This window comes from Oncorhynchus mykiss, chromosome 25 (genome assembly GCF_013265735.2).
Source record: "Oncorhynchus mykiss isolate Arlee chromosome 25, USDA_OmykA_1.1, whole genome shotgun sequence".
In the NCBI taxonomy this organism is placed as follows: Eukaryota; Metazoa; Chordata; class Actinopteri; order Salmoniformes; family Salmonidae; genus Oncorhynchus; species Oncorhynchus mykiss.
Window position 1 is genome coordinate 27198528 of NC_048589.1, and position 22200 is coordinate 27220727.

General features: G+C 43.9%; 1 protein-coding gene across 1 annotated transcript in view; it reads right to left on the reverse strand.

The window, feature by feature from the left end:
* Window positions 1-263: 263 nt before the first annotated feature.
* The window catches only part of LOC110505725 (cysteine-rich motor neuron 1 protein), a 172824-nt gene continuing 150887 nt past the window's right edge, over window positions 264-22200 (reverse strand). Inside the window, exons 13-17 of the mRNA XM_021585125.2 lie at window positions 20925-21146; window positions 20419-20607; window positions 12884-13006; window positions 4569-4759; window positions 264-4172 (exon numbers count right to left, since the gene is read on the reverse strand). Of these exons, the coding sequence (XP_021440800.2) occupies window positions 3987-4172; window positions 4569-4759; window positions 12884-13006; window positions 20419-20607; window positions 20925-21146 (911 nt within the window). The 3' untranslated portion in view covers window positions 264-3986. The remainder of the gene's footprint in view (window positions 4173-4568; window positions 4760-12883; window positions 13007-20418; window positions 20608-20924; window positions 21147-22200) is intronic.

Here is a 22200-nt window from a genome sequence, read left to right on the forward strand (position 1 = left end):
GCAGGTGAAATGGTGTTTTTGTTCCTGTGGAACGTTTGTTGTTGTTGATTGAACCTAGCCTCTATCTCTAAACCCACAGAGATTTCTTCCTCAAGCAGAAAATAGCCAAAAAAGTGCACCATTGACATTTCATGATTGAGGCAGAAATCCCTGAAGAGAAATCACAGAGGAGATGGACAGGTTTGTGTCAGATCCTGAGAGGTAAGAATGACAACACCAGTACTAGTAATACTAATAATGATTGCACGGAAGATCCACACAGCTGTTTTCAAATGATTTATTGTGCTGCAAAGAAACAAAAAATAATAATACAAGAACTTGCAAAAGATAATCTGCTGTGCTACGGGAAATTCAGTCAAATATTCATCTATCCTCTTAATAAATCTTGTTTTTGCAATATCATCATTATCAATATCAACATATTTTTTATTTTTACAAAAGCATGAAACACCAGTAATATTCAGACTCTAAAGGGGATTGGCAGTTGTGTAAATAAAATGGTTAACAGGAAAGAATGGGGACAGAGAGATATTTCCCTCTCAATAGGCTATCTTTATTGGAACAGAGGAAAATGCTCATCAGGGTGTCAGGCTTTTGTGCTCCTTGGACAAGGCAGATGTAGCCTGATCAGATGAATTTGTGTTGTCTAGCTATCCAACTCCTATGTTCTTTGTCACATTGTGTTACAGTAAACTGCGTGACAATGACCATAGGAGTTGGCAAGACAGCACAAACAGATCTGGGATTCGGCTAAATCAGGTCCATGTGATAAAAAACACAGAAAATATGTGAAAGCTTGTGATCCTCCAACTTCTCCACCTACCTAAAGTACAACCTTATTTACATGCTCTTCGAAAGACTGACACAACACTAAAATAGTTTCACAATTTCAGCTGCATCATCGCTTAAGGCCTATTATGTTCATGTTCAATTATCTTGCTCATTAATAAATTATTTAGGTAATTTAACACAATAAATTAAATCTAATTTGTTTCCCTCTCTCTTTCTTTTCCAACAATGTTTTTATTTGTTTATTTTGGCAAGTGATACTCAAGTATTTACAACAATACTTGGAGGATGCACTGAAAGATACAACGATTTCACCCTGTAAGACCCATTGTGAATAAGATGCATTCCTGTATGAAGTTACTCAACCATACTGTAGGGGAAGTAGCACCACATCCTGCAACATAGAGCCAAGTCACATATGAACCCAGCCAGTCAATGTGATGCGAGTATAATAGAACTTATGGTCCTTAATCAAATCAATTATTATGATCCATCACTTCACCGATTGGAAATGATGTGGATTGTGTATTTAAGTGAGGTTTCCCTGTGGTTTGTGTCCAGATGATAGACAGACCTGTAAATAATGGCTGGAGAATCAAACCAATCAACTTTCATTGAAAAAGCATTTACATACAGTACATGTCGTTTATATAGTAGATTTGAGTATGTTTTTCCTATGTCTGGAGAATACATATAGGTTAGGAGAAAACAGAGCAAGCTTCAGCTGCAATTCATGTTTTGAAAGGTAAATATTTACCCCTCTTGTTCTTGCCAGAAATCCCCACCTATAACAGAAATGCAGTGCCTGCATACAATGACCGTGAGAGTTCTAAGTTAATTTAGGTTTTGTAGATCAAATATTCAGAAACAACTGGAACCTAACTGTAACACTGGGTCTGACAGGGCTCAGGAAAAAACCAAGGGCATCTCTTTCAATGAAAGTTTTTTTTTTTTTAATTAACCAAAAAAGGTTATTTTCAATATAAAAGTGCCAAGATGTATGATTCTAGTTAAATTTCTGTCAGACAGACTAAGATACACTGAAGACAAACTATAAAAGTCAACTACTACCCCTACCTTCCTCCATCCCACCCTCTCTCCCAGAGCTTATGTCCACCCACTTTTCAATAGTTTGACTTCAGAAAGGACAAATGAAAGAGAAGAATAACAGATTGAGAGAGCCTGGTACTGCTCAGCTCAGAACTCACTTGTCTATATTTGGTTGGCATTTTGGACATTGCTTCTTTCAGGGAAACTGATTGACTCAAATAGATAGGGAACTCACAGACCAATCAAACAAAGCCCTCATAGACAATTATTTTTTTTCTTAAAAAAATGACATCAAATAAATGAGGGAAAAACAGATTGAATACGATTGTGTTTTTTCTGTCCTGTCTCTATCACTCCTCTTTTCAAAAAATCAATGCAAATGTTTGTTCTCATCATGTTTTCTATTATTAGATCAAATCTATTTCTCAATCATAAATACCTTCAATAGGAAATGAATTGAGAAATGTACATGTGAAGAAAAAATCATGTGTGCATGCATGTGTGGGTTGACACGTACATATATGAATAAACAACATACACATAGACACATACATACTGTATATAGTCACACAATATTTCATGTATTTTTCATCTTCAGCAGTAATATGTACATACGTGTTCCAACTGTATAATGTTTTGCAATGAATAAATGAAGACAAAGGTGCTTGGGTAATATCGAGAAGAGGAGACTGTTAGTCTTACAGCCAGTAAGACAAAAGGAGAAAAACATCAGAGCTACTTTAATATAGCTCGTCCTCAGAGAACCCCGAGAGAAAACACATTTGAACATATTCGTTGATTCTATGTTTTCTTGTATCCTCAGTGTTTCCTAAAGGAGCTAAATAGTCTCCCTATGTGTGTGCAACTCCATGTAAAACAGGACGTACAGAAACAAAGCAGAAAAGCTTGTAAAGCATATGCTCAAATCCTAAATCCTCAAGAACTACACGACCCACTGGGCACACACTGGTTAAATCAACGTTGCTGCCACGTCATTTCAATGACATTACATTGAACCAACGTGGAATAGACATATGTGCCCAGTGGGTAGCTTCATCCTGCCTTTATCAACCCAAACACATTTATTCTTTATCCAAATAAAAGACACCATTGTTTGCAGTGTGTGAAAGTCAGCGTCAGCCTGCCCTTTGTTGTTAAATACATTTAGCCAAAAGATTATGGAGAATTAAAAGTGACCAGGAAAATAACACTTATACATGTTGAGCAGAATATCAAAGGAAAAGAAATGGAGTGAATGAAGCGTCTTCTTCCTTTCCACCTTCTATCCAACAGGTGACGTTCCACAGAGGGAAAACAAGACAGCAAACCAATGTCAACGTTTTCAAAGAAGGTGAGGAAAGAGGAAGGCAAGAAGAGAGCAATAGTCCAGCTTGAACAGACCTGAGAGAGGTGCTCATCTGAGGTCTGTCTGTGACGGGGTCTACGGTATCTGAACTCTTTCTTTCTCTCATTCTCTCTCTTTCGGCTCAGTGCCACATAGAGTCTGGCAGTCGTCAGTCCGTCCTGCCACGGCTCAGATCAGACTGGCCACAGTGTTCCTCTAGCATCTCTCTTACAGGGTGTGTTTTGATACGACATACAGTCAGCAGAGCTTTGGTTCTAAAAGTTCAGTGTTCAACAGAAAACACTAGCTTGAATTATTCTGTTTATCTCTTCAAAGGCCTTTTTCAAGGAAGCAGGAATGCAGGAAAATACCATACTTTGAAAAATACCCACTTTTTCCTCATCGCAAAGATGTATATCTAACTTTAAACACACACTCACACACACATTCACAAAGACCCACATACAGAAGCACGCCTCCATCACACACACCAAACACACGTGTAACACTCACTGGCAAAAAGAAGTTGAATAATAATCTAGGAAAAGTCTAGATTCTGGTTCTTCCATTATGTTAGCTGTAGTTTAAAATCATCATCATTATATTTTGTTTGATTCGTTATTCATCCTAGTTATTTTGTCATTGATAGGTTTGGTATCATTTTTCCATCCGTCTGTGTTAAGTAATAGTTGTTGTGACGGTACTGTAGGTAATGCGCTCTCTCTCTCTCTCTCTCTCATTTTGGCTGCTTGCTGACTGCTGAGTGTTGGACACGAGGCGAGGCCAGGCCAGTCTCTCTGTCTCACTGAGTCTGGTAGAAATTGTCAGCCTGCAGGTTGTTGAGGTTGTTTTGTTTCTGCATGCTGTAGTAACCGCTGTACCTGGAGTCAGGGTCAGCGATCCGGAGCATGCGCTGCGAACTGTCCACCTGCACCTTGGTGCCTTTCTGGCAATCCACATATACCAGCTGGTTGTTGAGGCAAGTGGGCTGCAGGGGACACACACACACACATACAGTTAGTTACTTCCACAGATCACACTCTAGTTAGGCTCAGAGCTTTAGATTTCATTTATATATTTATACTATATTATATTTCTCAATAAGGCTCGTTTCAGGCTGTATACATACAGTAAAGGCAGAATTTGCTGCTCATCATTACTACAAAGCTAGGCAATGTAATCATTCTATGTAATAGCACAACTTTTTTTTTTCATTAAATTATTTCAAGATTCAAATGTATAGACATTGATCAAGTATGCATCTCCACAAGCTGCTGATGTGATAATCTCTGGCATTTTAGACCATCAACTATATTACAACAACAACAAAGCAGTACAGAAACCAACAAGGCATACTGTAAATGTGGGGAATGGCACCCCTTACCTTAGTTGGGGTGCGATAGCAGAGAACGGGGATCCACTGCTTCTTCTGGTTAATGAAGAGAAGAGCTGTGATGGTGAACAGCATCATGATGATGGGCAGTGCCACCCATGCCACAGAGGGCAGTGTGGTGTCTTCTCTGGGAACTGGGGTCTTCCCATCCAGGTAGGGCATTTGGAGACTACCAAAGTTCCCTATGAAAGAGGCAGCACACAAACATTATGACACACCTAAAAGTCTGTATCACGAGATGTTTATATATTATTCATTAACTGGCAATTGGTTTCATGTAAGATTTGCCTTCATATGTAGCAGTTAAAATGAAACAGCAGACTCTGCTCCAAGTGGGGAGATGAAGAGTTACATATGTGCCTTCGGAAAGTATTCAGACGCCTAGACTTTTTCCACATTGTGCTACGCTGTAAGTTACAGCCTTATTATAAAAAGTCCTCTGCAATCTACACACAATACCCCATAATGATAAAGCGAAAACGTTAGTAGAATTGTTTGCAAATATATTAAGAGTAAAAAACAGAAATACTCAGCTCAGCTGCATCCTGTTTCCAAATCAAAGCAAACTTTATTTGTCACATGCTCCGAATACAACAAGTGCAGACTTTACTCTGAAATGCTTACTTACAAGCCCTTAACCAACAGTGCAGTTCAAGAAGAGTTAAGAAAATATTTACCAAGTAGACTAAAATAAAAAGTAACAATAAAAAAGTAACACAATAAGAAAAACAATACTGAGGTTATATACAGGGGGCACCGGTACCGAGTCAGTGTGCAGGGGTACAGGTTAGTTGAGGTAATTTGTACATGTAGGTGGGGGGTGAAGTGAATATGCATTGATAATAAACAGCGAGTAGCAGCAGTGTACAAAAGGGAGGGGAGGTCAATGTAAATTGTCCGGTGGCAATTTAATGAATTATTCAGCAGTCTTATGGCTTGGGGGTAGAAGCTATTGAGGAGCCTCTTGCCGTGAGGTAGCAGAGAAAACAGTCTATAACTTGGGTGACTGGAGTCTCTGACATTTGTATGGGCTTTCCTCTGACACTGCCTATTATATAGGTCCTGGATGGCAGGAAGCTTGGCCCGAGTGATGTACTGGGCCGTTCGCACTACCCTCTGTAGCGCCTTATGTCAGATGCTGAGCAGTTGCCATACCAGGAGGTGATGCAACCAGTCAAGATGCTCTCGATGGTGCAGGTGTAGAACTTTTTGAGGATCTGGGGACCCATGCCAAATCTTTTCAGTCTCCTGAGGGGGAAAAGGTTTTGTCGTGCACTCTTCACAACTGTCTTGGTATGTTTGGACCATGCTAATGGGGGCCTGTTCTCGACCCGCTAATGGGGGCCTGTTCAGCCACCTTTTCCTGTAGTCCACGATCAGCTTCTTAGTCTTTCTCACATTGAGTGAAAGGTTATTGTCCTGGCACCACAGTGCCAGTTCTCTGGCCTCCTCCCTATAGGCCTCCTTTCATCATTGTTGGTGATCAGGACTAACACTGTTGTGTTGTCAGCAAACTTAATGATGGTGTTGGAGTCGTGTTTGGCCACGCAGTCGTGGGTGAACAGGGAGTACAGGAGGGGACTAACCACACACCCCTGAGGGGCTCCATTGTTAAGGATCAGTGTGGCAGACGTGGTGTTGCCTACTCCTACCACCTTGGGTGGCCTGTCAGGAAGTCCAGGATCCAGTTGCAGAGGGAGGTGTTAAGTCCCAGAGTCCTTAGCTTAGTGATGAGCTTTGTGGGCACTATGGTGTTGAACGTTGAGCTGTAGTCAATGAACAGCATTCTCACATAGGTGTTCCTTTTGTCTATGTGAGAAAGGGCAGTGTGGAGTGCGATTGAGATTGCATCATCTTTGGATCTGTTAGAGCGGTATGCGGATTGGAGTGGGTCTAGGGTGTCCGGGAGGATGTTGAAAAAATAAGTTACACAAAATGCAAAAAAACTAATAAAACAATTGGTTGGGAGAATGTAGAACATCATCCATGTTCTTCGGCGCCATCTTTAATACATTGATCATCCTTGAGATGTTTCTACAACTTGGTTTGAGTCCACCTGTGGTAAATTAAATTGATTGGACATGATTTGGAAAGGCACCTGTCTATATAAGTTCCCATAGTTGACAGTGCATGTCAGAGCAAAAACCAAGCCATGAGGTCGAAGGAATTGTTGCGCTCCGAGACAGGGTTGTGTTGAGGCACAGATCTGGGGAAGGGTACCAAAACATTTCTGCATTTGTGCCTGTTCGTTTCCCTGAGTTTTCCCCACATTCCCAGCATAAGGCGCTCGTTGATTCAGGCGCAGCTGGGAATTCTATCAACGGAGCATTAGCCGTTAGGTTAGGGATCCTCATTTTTCCTATAGTTAGACCCTTCCCGGTACACGCTCTAGATAGTCGACCTTTAGGGTCCGGGCTAATCAAGGAGGCCACCATCTCCTTGGCCATGGTTATGCAGGGTAATCATAAGGAGAGAATCAGTCTCTTTCTCATTGACTCTCCTGTGTTTCCTGTGGTACTAGGCCTTCCTTGGCTCTGCATAACCCCGCTATTTCCTGGCAACAGACGGCTCTCACGGGGTGGTTGCGAGAGTGCCCAGGGAGGTGTGTAGGGGTTTCCGTTGGTGTTACCACGGTGGAAAGTCCAGACCAGGTCTCCACCGTGCACATCACCCAGAATATGCCGTTTTGGCTCTCGCCTTCTGTAAAAATAATTACCACCTCATCGAAGGGGGAATTGTGCGATAAATCTCCTGGCAAACGCTGCGCTTCCCAGGAGTCACGTGTATCCCCTGTCGCAAGCAGAGACGGTGGCTATGGATACATATGTCTCTGAATCCCTGCGTCAGGGGTACATTCACATTCACCCGCCTCCTCAAGTTTCTTTTTTGTGAAGAAGAAAGATGGATGTTTACGCCTGTGCATTGACTATAGAGGTCTTAATCAAATCACGGTAAGGTACAGTTACCCTCTACCTCTTATCGCCATGGCGATTGAATCAATGCATGGGGCGCGCTTCTTCACGAAACTGGATCCCAGGAGTGCGTATAACCTGGTGCGTATCCGGGAGGGAGACGAGTGGAAGACAGCATTCTGTACCACCACAGGGCATTATGAGTACCTCGTCATGCCGTACGGGTTGATGAATGCTCCATCAGTTTTCCAATACTTTGTAGACAAGATTTTCAGGGACCTGCACGAGTGGTGTATATCGATGACATTCAGATTGACTCCGCTACACACGCCGAGCATGTGTCCTTGGTGCGCAAGGTACTTGGATGACTGTTGGAGCATGACCTGAACGTCAAGGCTGAGAAATGCCTGTTCTTTCAGCAGGCCGTCTCCTTCCTAGGGTATCGCATTTCCATATCAGGGGTGGAGATGGAGAGTGACCGCATTGCAGCCGTGCGTAATTGGCTGACTCCCACCACGGTAAAGGAGGTGCAGTGATTTTTAGGGTTTGCCAATTACTACTGGAGATTTATCTGGGGTTTTGGCCAGGTTGCTGCGCCCATTACCTCACTGCTGAAGGGGGGTCCTGAAAGGTTGCGGTGGTCGGCTGAGGCAGACAGGGCTTTTGGGCAACTAAGAGCTCTGTTTACTTCGGCTCCAGTGCTGGCCCATCCGGATCCCTCTTTGGCATTCATAGTGGAGGTGGATGCGTCTGAGGCTGGGATAGGAGCCATGCTCTCATAGCGCTCAGGCATGCCCCCGAAACTCTGCCCCTGTGCTTTCTTCTCGAAGAAGCTCAGCCCAGCAGAGTGTAACTATGATGTGGGGGACCGGGAGTTGTTGGCTGTGGTTAAAGCTTTGAAAGAGTGGAGACATTGGCTTGAGGGGGCTAAACACCCTTTTCTCATCTGGACTGACCACCGCAACCTGGAGTACATCCGGGCAGCAAGGAGACTGAATCCTCGTCAGGCAAGGTGGGCCATGTTCTTTACCCATTTTGTGTTTACCCTATTCTACAGACCAGGTTCCCAGAATAAGAAGGCAGACACACTGTCCCGGCTGTATGACACAGAGGAGCGGCCCATGGCCTCCTGCCTGGTAGCGCCGGTTGTGTGGGATCTGGATGCGGACATTGAGCAGGCCCGCTCAAGCGTACAGAGCCCGCTCCCCTCCAGTGTCCTGTTGAGCATATGTACGTTCCGTCTGCTGTCCATGACCAGTTGGGCCCACACATGCTGTCCATCTCCTGGGCCCACACGTCTCCCTCCTCTGGTCATCCGGGGATCGGTCGGACGGTGCGCTGTCTGACTGGGAAGTACTGGTGGCCCACTTTGGCTAAGGAAGTGAAGGTTTATGTCCACTCCTGCTCGGTGTGTGCCCAGTGTAAGGCTCCAAGATACCTGCCCAGAGGTAAGTTACATCCCTTACCCGTTCCACAACGACCTTGGTCACATTTGGCAGTGGATTTACTAACGGATCTTCCTCCCTCACAGGGAAATAACAAGATCCTGGTCGTTGTGGATCGTTTTCCTGTCGTCCTGTCGTCTCCTCCCTCTGCTTGGTCTCCCTACGGCCCTACAGACTGTGGAGGCACTGTTTACACATGTCTTCCGGCACTATGGGGTGCCAGAGGATATAGTGTTGGATCGTTGTCCCCAGTTCATGTCGAGAGTTTGGAAGGCGTTTATGGAACGTTTGGGGGTCTCGATTAACCTTACCTCAGTTTTTCACCCCGAGAGTAATGGGCAGGTAGAGAGAGTCAACCAGGATGTGGGCAGGTCTCTGCGGTCCTATTGCCAGGACCGGCCAGGGGAGTAGGCAGCGTTTGTGCCCTGGGCCGAGATGACACAGAACTCGCTTCGTCACTCCTCCACTAACCTCTCCCCCTTTCAGTACGTATTGGGGTACCAGCTGGTTCTAGCACCGTGGCATCAGGGTCAGACCGAGACTCCTGCAGTGGATGACTGATTTAGGCGCGGAGGAAACATGGGAGGCCGCCCGTGTCCATCTCCAGAGAGGCATGCGTCGCCAGAAAGCCAGTGCGGACCGTCACCGCAGTGAGACCCTGGTGTTCGCACCGGGGGACCGGGTCTGGCTCTCGACCCGTAACCTGCCCTGCCCTGCCGGAAGCTGGGTCCGTGGATTGTGGGGCCATTTAAAGTCCTGAGGGTGAACGAGGTCCCTCCACCCCCTTTGGGCATTTAGGGGGCCCCGGTGTACATCGTTCGTTCCATCCTGGATTCGAGGCGTCGGGTGGGGGGCCTTCAGTACCTCGTGGAGTGGGAGGGGTACGGACCGGAGGAGAGGTACTGGGTTCCGGTTGCAGATGTTTTGGATCCTGAACTGCTGCGGGAGTTTCACCGTCGCCGGCTGGATCGCCCTGCACCTCGTCCTCCGGGTCATCCTCGAGGCCAGTGTCGGCGAGCCGCTGGAGCCGCGCGTCAAGGGGGGGGGGGGTACAGTCACGACTTCCGCCGAAGTCGGCTCCTCTCCTTGTTCGGGCGGCGTTCGGCGATTGATGTCACCGGCTTTCTAGCCATCACCGCTCCATTTTTCATATGTCCATTTGTCTTGTCTTGTTTCCATAATCACCTGGTTTTCATTTCCCCAATCAATCTACTTGTATTTAACCCTCTGTTTCCCATCATGTTTGTGTGTAATTGTTTCATGTTATGTGGTGTTAGTTTACGCGCTTTACTTTTATGTTCCGTTTTTTGAGTGAGTATGATTTATGTAGTGCTCTCGTTTTTGGAACTATAATAAAAGTGTGCCTGTTCATTATACTCTGCTCTCCTGTGCCTGACTTTGCCTCCAATACACCATTGACACTTACATTGTTACCCCAGGAAATCTTAAGTTTTATTACATACAGCCGGGAGGAACTATTGGATATAAGAGCAACGTCAAATTACCAACATTGCGACCAGGAATACGACTTTTCCGAAGCGGATCCTCTGGTTGGTCCACCACCCAGGACAATGGATCGGATCCCAACCGGCGACCCAAAACAACTGCGCCACAGAAGGGGCAGACGGAGTGGTCTTTAGGTCAGGCTCCGTAGATGGGCACATTGTGTACTGCTCCCGAGTATACTACTCGCCAATGTCCAGTCTCTTGACAACAAGGTAGATGAAATCCGAGCAAGGGTTGCCTTCCAGAGAGACATCAGAGATTGTAACTGTCTTTGTTTCAAAGAAACATGGCTCACTCGGGATATGTTATCAGAGTCGGTACAGCCACCTGACAGAAACAAACATCTCTCTGGTAAGAAGAAGGGCAGGGGTGTATGCCTTATGATTAACAAGACGTGGTGTTGATCATAACAACATACCGGAACTCAAGTCCTTTTATTCACCTGACCTAGAATTCCTTACATTCAAATGCCGACCGTATTATCTACCAAGAGAATTCTCTTCGATTATAATCACAGTCGTGTATATCCCCCCCCCCCCAAGCAGACACATCGACATCCCTGAAAACACTTAATTGGACTCTATGTAAACTGGAAAACACATATCCTGAGACTGCATTTATTGTAGCTGGGAATTTTAACAAGGCTAATCTGAAACCAAGGCTCCCTAAATTCTACCAGCAATTATCAGAATTCACGACCCAGGCTGTCAAAACCCTGGATCATTGTTACTCTAACTTCCACGATTCCATTTTGTTGCTCCCAGCCAGAAACTAGACAGAAACTAAAACAGGAAACACCCGTGCTCAGGTCTGTTCAACTCTGGTCTGGCCAATCGGATTCCATGCTTCAAGATTGCTTCGATCACGTGGATTGGAATATGTTCCGCATAGCGTCGGACAATAACATTGATGAATACGCTGATTCGGTGAGCGAGTTTAGTGTGCATCGTGATGTTGTACCCACAACGACTATAAAAACCTTCCCCAACCAGAAACCGTGGATGGATGGCAGCATTCGCGCAAAACTGAAAGCCCGTACCACTGCTTTTAATCAGGGCAAGGTGACCGGAAACATAACCGAATACAAACAGTGTAGCTAGTCCCTCCGCAAGGCAATCAAACAAGCTAAGCATCAGTATAGAGACAAAGTAGATTTGCAATTCAACGGCTCAGATACGAGAGGTATGTGGCAGGGTCTACAGTCATTCACGGACTACAAAAAGAAAACCAGTCCTGTCGCGTACCACGATGTCTTGCTCCCAGACAAACTAAACAACTTCTTTGCTCGCTTTGAGGACAATACAGTGCCACCGACACGGCCTGCTACCAAAACCTGCGGGCTCTCCTTCACTGCAGCCAATGTGAGTAAAACATTTAAACGTGTTAACCCTCGCAAGGATGCCGGCCCAGATGGCATCCCTAGCCACGTCCTCAGAGCATGCGCAGACCAGCTGGCTGGTGTGTTTACGGACATCCTCAATCCTTATCCCAGTCTGCTGTTCCCACATGCTTCAAGAGGGCCACCATTGTTCCTTTCCCAAGAAAGCTAAGGTAACTCAGCGAAATGACTATCGCCCCGTAGCATTCACTTCCGTCATCATGAAGTGATTTGTGAGACTAGTCAAGGACCAAATCACCTCCACCCTACCTGACACCCTAGACCCACTCCAATTTGCTTAACGCCCCAATAGGCCCACAGACGACACAATCGCAATCCCACTGCACACTGCCCTAACCCATCTGGACAAGAGGAATACCTATGTAAGATTGCTGTTCATCGACTACAGCTCAGCATTTAACACCATAGTACCCTCCAAACTCAGGACCCCGGGTCTCGACCCTGCCCCGTGCAACTGGTTCCTGGACTTCCTGACCCCCCCCCCCCCCCCACGCATTAAGACTGAAAGAAATTACACAAATTAACTTAACAAGGCACACCTGCTAATTGAAATGCATTCCAGGTGACTACCTCATGAAGCTGGTTGAGAGAATGCCAAGAGTGTGCAAAGCTGTTATCAAGGCAAAGGGTGGCTACTTTGAAGAATCTCAAATATATTGTGATTTGTTTAACAATTGTTTTGGTTACTACGTTATTTCATAGTTTTGATGTCTTCATGATTTTACAATGTAGAAAATTGAAAAATAAAGTAAAACCTTGGAATGAAACCAATTTTTGCTTTGTCATTATGGGTTATTGTGTGTAGATTGATGAGAAAAAAATACAATTTAATCAATTTTAGACTAAAGTTGTAAAGTAACAAAATGTGAAAAATGTCAAGGGGTCTGAATACTTTACGAAGGCACAGTATGGACGACAGCAGAAACATTTAGCAGCTACAGCAGCACTGAGGAGACAGACAGTGTGTTTGTGTGTGTGTGAGTGCATGCTGTGTGGACACGTGTCTCTTTTTCAGACAAGGAAGTGTTTGATTTGAACTCTGACCTTTGAACTGGGGCATGATGTCGTTCTCACTGTGGGTGGGCCAGGCAGGCTGGTGCTGCTTCCTACCTCTGTGCTGGTCTGTCTTCTCAATGGGCATGTTGGTGGGGGCTGGTGCATACATCTCTGTAACATAACATGGAAACACATGGTTAGAGAGAGCAAGAGATGAATTAGGAGTTATATTGAAATATGTGGTGAGTAGGGATTAACATGGGTGACCGGGAACACTCTTTACATTTACCCCAAAATATTTATGACAATTACAATGTCGCCACTAATGCAATTCCACAAAGTACAAAACAGATTAGCAAAAACTTTCATTGCAAAGCCTTTAGCGTAGTGTATTTACTTCACACACACATAATTGATATTGCCGGACTGCACACACGACCTGAATGCAGTTAATAAACCCTATAGGAAACCCCTACAGCCTATAAAAGAACCTGTGCCACTTTGAGCTGTCATTGTGACTCTTCAGATAGTCACACATTTGATAGGCCTATGCACAATTCACTACAAAGGCATTTCTCTCACAGACATAAAGGTTGTTAACAATTCAGAGAGCAATGAGAGAAAATTCTATCCTGTTTTAGAGTTTAGGCTATTTTCCTATCCAGTCCCAATCCCACTGAAACCCCAAATCCTAAATTCTGTCTCGCATGAAAATTCCTTTCCTTCTGTAATCAATAGATTGCATTATCAAAGCACGTCTCTCACCTATGCATGTCAAAATACTGCTATATCATTTTCCTCATCGAGCAGACTCGGGATGGTTGTAACACGGGATAGTTATAACACTCAATATCTCCGATCAGGAACAGGCTAGTCCTCAACTGTCACGTGTACTCCCGCTCTCCCTCTCTGGCACTCGTGGTCGCCAGTTCTCATTATTACGCACACCTGTCACCAGCGTTACGCGCACCTGCGCCTCATGAGACATCACCTTCCTGATTACCTCCCCTATATCTGTCACTCCCTTTGGTTCCTTTCTCAGGCGTTATTGTTTCTGTTCCAGTGCTTCATGTCTGTACACTACTCATGTTTTTTGTTTTCTTCCATGTACATTTATTTATTAAATTCACTCCCTGTACTTGCTTCTGTTTATTAGCATACACATTACAGTATAACACCTCAGGTGATGCCGGGTCCATGGGCCGCTGCCGACGCAACCGGGGATGCCTCAGCTGGCTCGACCAGCTTCCATACCTCAGCTAATATGATAGGTTCACAAGCCATGGTTGGCTCATCAGGCTTCCATTGCAAAAGCTGGCTCGTCAGGATCTCAAGCCTCGGTTGGCTCGTCAGGTTCTCAAGCCTCGGTTGGCTCGTCAGGTTCTCAAGCCTCGGTTGGCTCGTCAGGTTCTCAAGCCTCGGTTAGCTCGTCAGGTTCTCAAGCCTCGGTTGGCTCGTCAGGTTCTCAAGTCTCGGTTGGCTCGTCAGGTTCTCAAACCTCGGTTGGCTTGTCAGGCTCCCGCACCTCAGCCGGCTCTACGGGCTCCCGAGCCTCAGCCGGACCTATGGGTTCCTGCACCTCAGCCGTTTCTACGGGTTCCCGCGCCTCAGTAGAGTTTGGCGTCCTGTGGCTGGAGCCACGCGTCAGGGAGGGGGTACTGTCACATCTACTCCCGCTCCCCCTCTCTGGCGCTTGTTGTCGCCAGTTCTCATTATGCACACCTGTCACCATCGTTACGTGCACCTGCGCCTCATGAGACTCACCTGGACTCCATCACCCTCCTGATTACCTCCCCTATATCTGTCACTCCCTTTGGTTCTGTCACGCCCTGACCATAGAGAGCCCTTGGTTCTCTATGGTGTAGTAGGTCAGGGCGTGACTAGGGGGTGGTCTAGCTCAACATTTCTATGTTGGTGTTTTGTATGGTTCCCAATTAGAGGCAGCTGGTAATCGTTGCCTCTAATTGGGGATCATTGTTAGGTAGCCATTTCTCCCATCTGTGTTTGTGGGATATTGTTTTGTGTTTGTGCATGTGCACCACTACTTTCACGTTTCGTTATTGGTTTATTGTTTTTGTTTAAAGTTTCACCATAATAAAGGTGTGGAACTTCAATCACGCTGCGCCTTGGTCCCGTCCTTATTACGAACGTGACAGGTTCTTTACTCAGTGTCACGCCCTGACCTTAGAGAGCTTTTTGTGTCTCTATTTTGGTTTGGTCAGGGTGTGATTTGGGTGGGCATTCTATGTTAATTTGTCTATGTTTTGAATTTCTTTGTTTTGGCCCGGTATGGTTCTCAATCAGGGACAGCTGTCTATCGTTGTCTCTGATTGGGAACCATACTTAGGTAGCCTTTTCCCACCTGTGTTTAGTGTTCTGCACCTGACAGGACTTTGTAATTTTGTTCTAGTGTTCAGAAGTAAATACAATCATGAACACTTACTACGCTGCGCTTTGGTCCGATCCTTCTTCATTAGATGACCGTTACACTCAGGCGTTATTGATTCTGGATATATGTTTCATGTCTGTACATTTCTCGTGGTTTTTTTTGTTCCATGTTCGTTTATTTATTAAATTCACTCCCTGTACTTGCTTCCCATTTTATTAGCGTACACGATGCATCAACACTCACGTGAAGAAGCAAGACTCTGCACATTTTGAGGTAAGAATGTTTTTTTTTTTTGTGATGGCATCACCTGCCTTGTAGTTAGATTCACCAAACATTTACCTGGTTAATGACCAGTGTGTCTTTATATATTTCATGTAATTTAGCAATGATAAAGTTTTAATATGTAGCTAAAATTGAAACTAGCTAATTACAAACACGCACACACATTCAGTTGAGAAGTTAATAGAGGGTTAATCAGGCGCACACACACACACACACCCCTCACACACACATTTTGAATGTAGTAGTTCAATCTCTGAGAAATTGACAAAAAATGCTAAGTGTTACAACCATCCCCGGTCTCCCCTACTTGCTGCCGTTATGAGAGCTTCGGCCGAGAATGTGATCAACAAACGGTATAAGAGTATATATGGATATGTTTAAAACAAAGTTGGTCCCCATTAACTTCTTAAGGTATAGTGGGCAGCATTTTCACTTTTGGATAAATAGCGTGCCCAATTTCAACTTCCTGGTACTCATGCCAAGAATATAAGATATGCATAGTATTAGTAGATTTGGATAGAAAAAACTCTGAAGTTTCTAAAACAGTTTGAATCATGTCTGTGAGTATAACAGAACTTATGTAGCAGGCAAAACCCAGAGGACTAACCGTTCAGAATGTATTTCATTTTAGGTCTCTGTCTGTTCATTGATTTCTCATTGGGAAACAATATTTCTTAGGAACTTCTTTTCAGTTCCTACCGCTTCCACTGGATGTCACCAGTCATTGGAATTTGGTTGAGGTTATTCCTTTGTGCAATGAAGAAGTATGGCCATCTAGGAACTGCGTAACACTGTTGAGAGTTGCACAAGACTTGAAAAGTAGCTTGGTTTGTTGTCTTCCTGTATTGAACACAGATAAACCAGTCTTCAATTTGATCGATTATTAACGTTTAAAAATACCTAAAGTTGTATTACAAAAGTAGTTTGAAATGTTTTGGAAAAGTTTACAGGCAACTTTTGAAATATTTTGTAGTGACGGTGCGCAATTTGGAAGCTGTTTTTTTTCTGGATCAAACGCGCCAAATAAATTTACATTTTGGATATATATGGACGGAATTAATCGAACAAAAGGACCAATTGTGATGCTTATGCGACATATTGGAGTGCCAACAAAATAAGCCTGTCAAAGGTAAGGCATGTTTTATATTTTATTTCTGCGTTTTGTGTAGCACCTGCAGGGTTGAAATATGCTATCCTCATTGTTTACTGTTGTGTTATCATCAGATAATAGCTTCTTATGCTTTTGCCGAAAAGCCTTTTTCAAATCTCACAACGAGTGTAGCTTTAATTTAGTATCTTACATGTGCGATTTAATGAAAGTTTGATTTTTATATAATTTTATTTGAATTTGCCGCGCTGCATTTTCCTTGAGCGTCCCCTATACCATAAGAAGTTTTAAGTTCCTTCGCTATTTAATCTCTTTATTTCCCTGTTATTCATGAGCCGATCTTCAATCTATATAATAATTAATTTGATTTGGCTAAATATAGGAGATATTCTGTCATTTGTTGAAGCTGTTTAGAAAATTTGGTCATTTGACTTTTGTTTAACTGCCGCTACACAAAGTTTGTATGATTGGACAACACTATAGTCGGGGTGCACTCTGTGTCTATCCTGAGTGTGCTCTGTCGCGATAGCCTTACTGCGAAAATGCTCTGAATTCAATGAGGTACATTATAACGCTCTGAATTTATGAACGGCCTGTTTCGAAATTCACAACGTCTTTGGCGATCAAAGAGTTTCTCTATCATTACTAAATATCAGTTTCCTCTGTAATCTTTACATAGTGGCGGAGCACTACTCTTACTTGGGGAAAACCCAATAAAAAAATTCTATAATAATTTGATATAATAAATGTATATAAGAATTTTGGGGTATTTTTTGGGAACATTTTCGGGAGCGAGTGTAGTGAGTTAGTGATGATGATGTCACTCTTGCTGCAGGTGATTCCTTGATCCACCTCTACGCAGACGACACCGTTCTGTATACATCTGGCCCTTCTTTGGACACTGTGTTAACAAACCTCCAGACGAGCTTCAATGCCATATAATGCTCCTTCCATGGCCTTCAACTGCTCTTAAGCCCTAGTAAAACTAAATGCATGCTCTTCAACCGATCGCTGCCCACACCTGCCTGCCCAACTAGCATCACTACTCTGGATGGTTCTGACTATGTGGACAACTGTAAACTCCTTCCAGACTCATATTAAATCTAGCATCGGCTTCCAAGGAGCCGATCTAGCATCGGCTTCCAACGAGTCCCCCAGCTCTGCTAGAACCATTGACAACAGCGTGCCGTTTTCAAGTGGTTTTAATATCATCACCTTTTGAAGAGCACAGTCATTTTGCAACAAAGCCTCCTTCGCTCACGCTGCCAAACATACCCTCATAAAACTGACTATCCTACCGATCCGCCTTCGGCGATGTCATTTACAAGATAGCCTCCAACACTCTACTCAGCAAACTGGATGCAGTCCACCACAGTGCCATCCGTTTTGTCACCAAATCCCCATATACCACCCACCACTGCGACTGGTATGCTCTCCTCGGCTGGCCCTCACTACATATTTGTTGCCAGACCCACTGGCTCCAGGTCATCTATAAGCTCACTGGTCAACATAACAACACCCACCCGTAGCACACACTCCAACAGGTATATCTCTACGGTCAGCCCCAAAGCCAACTCCTACTTTCGTCGCCTTTCCTGCCAGTTCTCTGCTGCCAATGACTAACGAATTGCAAAAATCGCTGAAGTTGGAGACTTACAAATGCAAATTAATTACTTAAAAATCATACAATGTGATTTTCATGATTTTTGTTTTAGATTCCATCTCTCACAGTTGAAGTGTAACTATGATAAAAAATTACAGACCTCTACATGCTTTGTAAGTCGGAAAACCTGCAAAATCGGCAGTTTATCAAAAACTTGTTCTCCCCACTGTATATCTCCCTCACTAACTTTAAGCATCAGCTTGTAAATGAGAACTTGTTCTCAACTGGCCTACCTGGTTAAATAAAGGTGAAATAAAACAAATTAAAGTGACCTTCTACTCTTCATTAGTTGTGCCTGAATCTGAGAAGAGGTCAAATTTTTATTTTAATCTCCAGCCAATCACAATAAGGGATTACATTACTCTGTCTGATCTTTATCAGCCCTCTTCTCCAACTGTTCAACCAGTTATTGTTGGGCACCACAACAATAATTTGAACATTTGCTCTAGTCTGCTTGGAGTGACAGGTGGGTGCAATCTAGCAAAGATAAAGTATATTAAATTCTTTCAAATAGTATTTGAACCCAGGGATGAATTAAGGGCAGTGGAGTTCTCGTCAGCTAATTACACTGCTACTGCATCTCATCGATCCAGGGCAGGACGGTGAGAGAGAACAGAGGGAGCTATTATCAATCCATTATCCTAGCCTAAGCAAAGCATGCTAATTTACTTGACATCACCAGTCAAACCCTAATCCCTCCATTCAGATGATTAATCTCAATGAAGGTGTTTGCTGTGGTTGTCCTCAATTAATCATAGTTTAACAGTCAACAGAATAAATATTTGAGGGACATGGTGTGAATGAGTCAATATCACTACAACGTCACAATAAGGTGCAATTTGCCGGCTGGGGGTCAAGGAGTCCCCAGCTCCCCAGCTCTGCTAAAACCATTGACAACTGTGTGCCGTTTTCAAGGGATTGTTAAATAATTGTTAACTATTTGGTTTTAATACCATCACCTTTTGAAGAGCATTGTCAGAAGTACACATCTCAGATTATTCTACATTTAGCTCTATCATCAGAGTTATACAGGAAGTAACTGCCTGCTTTTCATGATCAGTAAACATCAATGATCATGCAATTTCAGATGCGTAGGGTAGCCTCACAACATCTCTCAATATTGGCCACCATTAATTGGATATTTGAATAAAATAAAGGTGAACTAACATGACAAGTATGAGTGGTTTAGGTTATTTCCCATCCTTTGTGGCCTCAGCCTGTCAAGCACCAGAAGGGCACATTTGCCTTTAAGTAGACCTAATGTCCTTTTTTCACCAACCAGCATAGGCCTACCTAGCAAAGTTAGCATTTCAATATTGCTTTTAAGAATATTTAATCATGATTGCTGCTGACAGACATGGTAGGCTACATTGATCGATGGACCACGTCAAATTGGCTAGCTAGCTAACAACAGATCACCTCAATATGGCTAGTTAACAAGCTAACTTTCAGGGGATAAACTACATGGCTATATCCAAGTACTGGTTGATTTGCTTGTAATCCTATAGTGTTGATGGCACTAGTCCCAGCCTGGTGGGTCCTGTGGCAGCCCCAAGTCCCTGTCCTTTCACCAGGACAGGGACTTGCTAATGTCAAGTTCGTTCCAGAAGGCTAATCCTAACTAAATTACACATTGTTTGCTTGGCTAGCTACATGCCAAAATGGATAGGCTACCACATATCTGAAATGACATGATCAATTGATGTTTACTGCTCATAAAAAACATGTAGTGACTTGCTGTATAACTCTGATAGAGTTAAATGTAGAATAATCGGAGACGTGTACTTCTGACTATGCTCTTCAAGAGGTGATGATATTAAAACCAAATAGTTAACATTTATTTAACATTCCTTTAAACGGCACGTAGTTGTCAATTGTTTGCAGATCTTGGCAGCCAAATCGAACGCTCTGCACCATATTGTGACGTTTTACTGATAATGACCTATACATACCAACAATAGGAGCACTCTTCTATAGTCCTTATAGAAGTCCTGCACTCTTCTATAGTCCTTATTTAAAAATAGTGAAGTGAATACATAGCAGCAATATTGATGACCAGGAAAAGCATATTTTGCAAGGGCGCGTGTTTGAGGGGGAAGGAAGTCATTAGAGGCAATGAGACTGAATGCCAACACACACACCTGAACACATAGGGCAGCAGCTGCCCTCCACTATGGTGGGTTGGTGGCATGGCAGGATGGGGCAGCTGACAGTAGAGCAGAGGGTCTGTCCCTGAAGGCAGTAGCAGTGTGTACAGCTGTCTATGTCCCAGCGCTCCTCGTCTGCATACGTCTTCCCATTGAAGTGGCACACGGCTCTCGGTGTGGCATCTGCCAGGAGACATAGGAGAAGATCAAATAGGATCCACCTCCAAGGCAGGAACAAATATGGAGGATACTCATTCAGTAAATACACACAAACATATAGGCAAGACCATCTCACCGATAGGGATGAATACAATACAATTTTACACATTTAACAACTATGTTTGTGGTTTCAAACATTGGTGAGAACACAGGTCAGGTTAGAGTTAAGGCTTAGGTAATGATAAGCCTCAACCCATGTATCATGTGAACACATCTCTGGTTACCTCCCCACATTGTCTATAGTACAGGTAGGTCCAATGATCTGTGTGTATGCAGCATACCGAGGCAGTAGGGGCAGCACTGTCCTTTGCGCAGCACGGGCCTGGCACAACCAACGGGCGGGCAGGACTCTGAGAAGCAGCTGATCTGACCGTCCAGACACACACAGCTGGAGCAGGTGTTGGGCTTCCAGGACTCTGCTGCCAGGAAGATGTCCCCCTCCTTGTTCCTGCAGTAGCTGGGTAAGCTGTCATTACTGGGAGAATGGGGGGTGATGGGCTCGTCTATAGAGGAGAGAGGGACACACACACAGGATCAACTGACTGCACTGAACACACAGTGAATACATTTCTTCACTTGGTCGGGTATGCTTTTAAATAGTGATGGGATATATTATTTTTTAACGATATCTTATCATTTTGACAGTATCTCAACAATTTTTTTTGCGGTGGTTGGTTGTACCAAAACTCCAGTGCTTTTCCTTCATAGGTTGTTCTTCATCTTCTTTTTAAATAGGGAACACATTTGTTTTCAGCACTTTTATTTCCATGACTGATCAAAACTCGTTTTCTCATGGCTCTCTATTGTCCCTTTGCAGCAGACATATGGTGAGCAATATGTTCGGTACATCAAATCACAATAAAAACACGGTATTGAATCGCAATATCGTATCGGCACGTAAGTATCATGATAATATCGTATTGTAAGATCACTGGCAATTCCCAGCCCTATTTTTAAAGATGGGTTCTTTAAGCCTGACTGTGCTCTCAGAGCAGCTAATAAAACCCATAATACAGGGCTTAAAATATTGATGACATTCAAACGGTAGAATGTTCATTTTTTCGTCTTTGATTTATTCGACTAAAACATCTAAAACAACCAGCTTAAGAGATGGAAACACACCAGCTATCCATGTGAGAGTTGAGTTGGTGGCCTTCCAGGTATCTCTGTCCTCTTACACTGTGTTTTACAGTGACAGAGGCCCAAAGCACTGCTGCCTGTTTCACGTTTGGCTTGGTTTGCCATGTCTAAGTTTTCTCATGCACTATTCATCTCTAGAGCTCCATAACTTATGCATTATTCTTTTTTTACTCTCTCTACGGAGTTTGGTTCTGGGCTCCGATCTGCGTTTTTTTTCTCCAGCTGTTTACCGTCAAACTATTTCCCTCCACTCTCTCGTCCTCCTCGCTGTGTCTCTCTCTGTCTCTGTATCTCTCTGTCCCTGTACCCCTCTCTCTCTGTACCTCTCTGTCTCTACATCGCTGTACCTCTTGGTCTCTCTCTACATCTGTCTCTCTCTCCGTTTCTCTCTACATATCTACCTCTCTCTCTGTCTTC